General features: G+C 57.5%; 1 protein-coding gene across 1 annotated transcript; it reads left to right on the top strand.

The window, feature by feature from the left end:
- The first annotated feature begins 1,729 nt into the window (after positions 1–1,729).
- Sp6 (Sp6 transcription factor) lies at positions 1,730–2,860 on the top strand. Its single transcript, XM_076871703.2, has one exon. The coding sequence runs from the start codon at positions 1,730–1,732 to the stop codon at positions 2,858–2,860; it is 1,131 nt and encodes a 376-aa protein (XP_076727818.1).
- The last annotated feature ends 469 nt before the right edge of the window (positions 2,861–3,329 follow it).

The raw sequence follows: 3,329 nt of genomic DNA, 5'->3' as shown, positions 1-3,329 counted from the left end.
TTGCGCACCAGGCCTGTGCTTTCAAGCTTTCTGTAGGGAGAGGCTACTCTGGAGTCTGGGTCGTTCCAGCCTCCCCATCCCCCAGCCCCTGGGGCAGTTCCCAGGCGCCAAAAGCTATTAGGGTCCCTAGCCACACTGCTCCCGCCCAGCCCCTTCTGGGCTGCCCCGCCCGGGCCTGAGGCTTCGTTCCTGCTGCTTCACCCTGTTCCTTTCTTGTGGTGAGGCAGCCAGAGCCTGAGTAGGCGCCCCAGCCCTCTTCTCCCTACCTCTCCCAGACTATCAATGCCACCTCGCTGGTCCCAGAGGCATAGGGTGGCAAAAGGAGAAGATCTTACCCTAAATCATTGGCTTCCTCCCCCTCCATCAGAAAAGGCCCACACAGGAGGCAAAAAGCTCCTACATCTTAAGGAGAGATGATAAGAGGGGGACCTTCAAGTCACAGAGTGATTAAGAAAGGGGGAAAGGGTCCTTAGATTCTTAATAGTTTAGGAAAAGAGTAATAATCAGAAGCCAGGAGAACTGGTTCACAGAGGTTCTGCGCAGTACATATTTATTGACTGAAACAATAAATGGACATCCTTGTTCAAGCCACTGCTTCAAATTTGGCTTTGGTTTCCTTTTTAAAACAAGAGGGTTGGCCAGGAGCAATGGTTCTCAACACCTGGTTTTACATTAGAATCATTTGGGGAGCTTCTCAAAACAATCTGGGCCTCAGATGCACTCCTTTTATCATCTTCGCAATTCTTGATCTTAAGTGTTTATGGCTTTTCTTGCTGCCCTCCTCTCGCTGACCTCTTACTCTACCACCTTAAGGGGGTGGCAATTGTACCTTCTTGAGTTTTTTGACAAGCTCTTTCTGGGTGATCCCCTTCTCTGGGGAATCCAAACTTCCCAGCTTCATAGCTGGGTCTCCCCTAGCTTGGAGAAGAAAGTTGGCTGGCACTGGTGTGGGTCAAGACAGAGAAGGGAGATTTGGCTTTCTCTGATGGGGGAAACTCCCCCTGGAAACTGGCACTACAGCTGCACCCAAGGAAGGCAAAGTCCCTGCTGGAGGGAAGAGAGTGGAGGCTGGGCGTGGGAGTGAGTTTGGAAGGGCCCAGTCAACCATGCCAGGCAGGAAGCTGAGAAGAGTAGTGTAGACCAATGCTCTTCATTCATCTTGTCTGTGATGGCATGAGGGCTCTTTCTCCCAAAACTCAGCACTTTCCTGAGGGGCAAGTTACCTGAAGCTTTGGGTTGCAAAAACAGGCCACCCTTCTCTCCCTGTCTGTGTCCTAAGTTAAAATGGGGAAGCTGAGATGGGTCTAGTGTTTCCATTTGGCAGCAGATCTGCAGGGGGAAATGCCATTGCCCCCTTCTCTGACCTGAGCAGCTAGGGTGAGGACTGTTCTAGCAATTTAACTTAGCACCCTGGGACCAGCCCAACTTCAGGGACCTATAAGAGGGGTCACTTAGAGGAAAGGTCTTCCTCTGCCCTCCTGGAGGCTCACATTCTCAGTCTGTACTCCCAAACTCTTAACACATCTCTAGTCCTCTCCCAAAGACCACCCCTTCCCCTCTTCATTTTATTTTTTAACCTGGATACCAGAGAGGAACACTTCGCAGGGAGGGGATCAGGGTTACAACAGAAGAAGAGCCCGTTATTTTCCTCACCTCTTCTTTGTCTCCTTTAGGTTCCATCTGAGGTGCCCTTGACCGTCCCTGCCCCCACCCACCCCGGATCCCGGCAATGCTAACCGCTGTCTGTGGCTCTCTGGGCAGCCAGCACACCGACGCGCCTCACGCCTCTCCGCCGCGCCTTGACCTGCAGCCTCTCCAAACATACCAGGGCCACACGAGCCCCGAGGCTGGGGACTACCCTTCCCCACTGCAGCCTGGAGAGCTGCAGAGCCTCCCGCTGGGCCCGGAGGTCGACTTCTCTCAGGGATATGAGCTGCCGGGGGCCTCCTCGCGGGTAACCTGCGAGGATCTGGAAAGCGACAGTCCCTTGGCCCCGGGACCCTTTTCCAAGCTCTTGCAGCCGGACATGTCACACCATTACGAATCGTGGTTCCGGCCGACGCACCCAGGCACAGAGGATGGTTCCTGGTGGGACCTTCATCCGGGCACCAGCTGGATGGACCTCCCCCACACTCAGGGCGCATTGGCCTCACCTGGCCACCCGGGGGCGCTTCAGGCTGGCTTGGGGGGCTATGTCGGAGACCACCAGCTTTGTGCGCCGCCGCCCCATCCGCACCCTCACCATCTCCTCCCAGCTGCTGGAGCGCAGCACCTTCTGGGGCCACCCGACGGGGCTAAGGCCTTGGAAGCGGCTGCGCCAGAGTCCCAAGGGCTGGATTCCAGTCTGGATGCGGCTGCCCGGCCCAAAGGCTCCCGGCGGTCGGTGCCCCGCAGCTCAGGTCAGACGGTGTGTCGCTGTCCCAACTGTCTGGAGGCCGAGCGATTGGGGGCTCCATGCGGTCCGGATGGGAGCAAGAAGAAGCATTTGCACAATTGCCATATTCCAGGCTGCGGAAAGGCCTATGCCAAGACGTCGCACCTGAAGGCGCATCTGCGCTGGCACAGCGGTGACCGTCCCTTCGTGTGCAATTGGCTCTTTTGTGGCAAGCGCTTCACGCGCTCGGATGAGCTTCAGCGCCACCTCCAGACCCACACTGGAACTAAGAAGTTCCCCTGTGCGGTCTGCAGCAGAGTCTTCATGCGCAGCGACCACCTGGCCAAGCACATGAAAACCCACGAGGGCGCCAAAGAGGAGGCTGCGGGAGCGGCCCCGGGAGAGGCCAAGGCCGGCGGTGCAGTGGAGCCCCCAGGGGGCAAAGGCAAACGAGAGTCTGAGGGCAGCTCGGCCCCCTCCAACTGAAGCCCTCTGGTGCCGCCTCCCTGCCGGTGTCCCTGGGACATCGGAAGAGAGCACCTAGGTCTGACGTCCTAGTGGGCGGCTTGATTAAGAGGGGAAGGTGGTTATTTATTGAGGAGGAGGAAAAGTGATGCGGGGATGGGAGACAGGCGGTAGGGATTTTTTGGTCTCTGGGGGCTGGACTGGTCGCCTTGGAATGTTTTAGGCTGCAAGGAGCTGCACATGCCCCTCGGTTCTTCCCTTCCTCACTATTTTACTGGTCCCTGGGCCAGGGGTTGGGCTGGAATGGGGCACCCCTTGCTGCATCTAGGAGTGGAGGGGACCGGCTGGAGGAGATTGTGCGTCCCCCGGAGTGGGGCCGGGGTGCTGCAGCTACCTGCCTGGACACATCCTTAGCGCCTGGGAACCCCGACATAAAAGCGCCTCCGGAGCCGCCCTGAGGCCGGGTCCCTTTCATCCCCCTTCTCATGCT

The sequence above is a fragment of the Callospermophilus lateralis genome, chromosome 11 (genome assembly GCF_048772815.1).
Source record: "Callospermophilus lateralis isolate mCalLat2 chromosome 11, mCalLat2.hap1, whole genome shotgun sequence".
Classification (NCBI taxonomy): domain Eukaryota; kingdom Metazoa; phylum Chordata; class Mammalia; order Rodentia; family Sciuridae; genus Callospermophilus; species Callospermophilus lateralis.
Note: the sequence above shows the minus strand (reverse complement) of the source record. Positions and strands in the feature narration are given on the sequence as shown.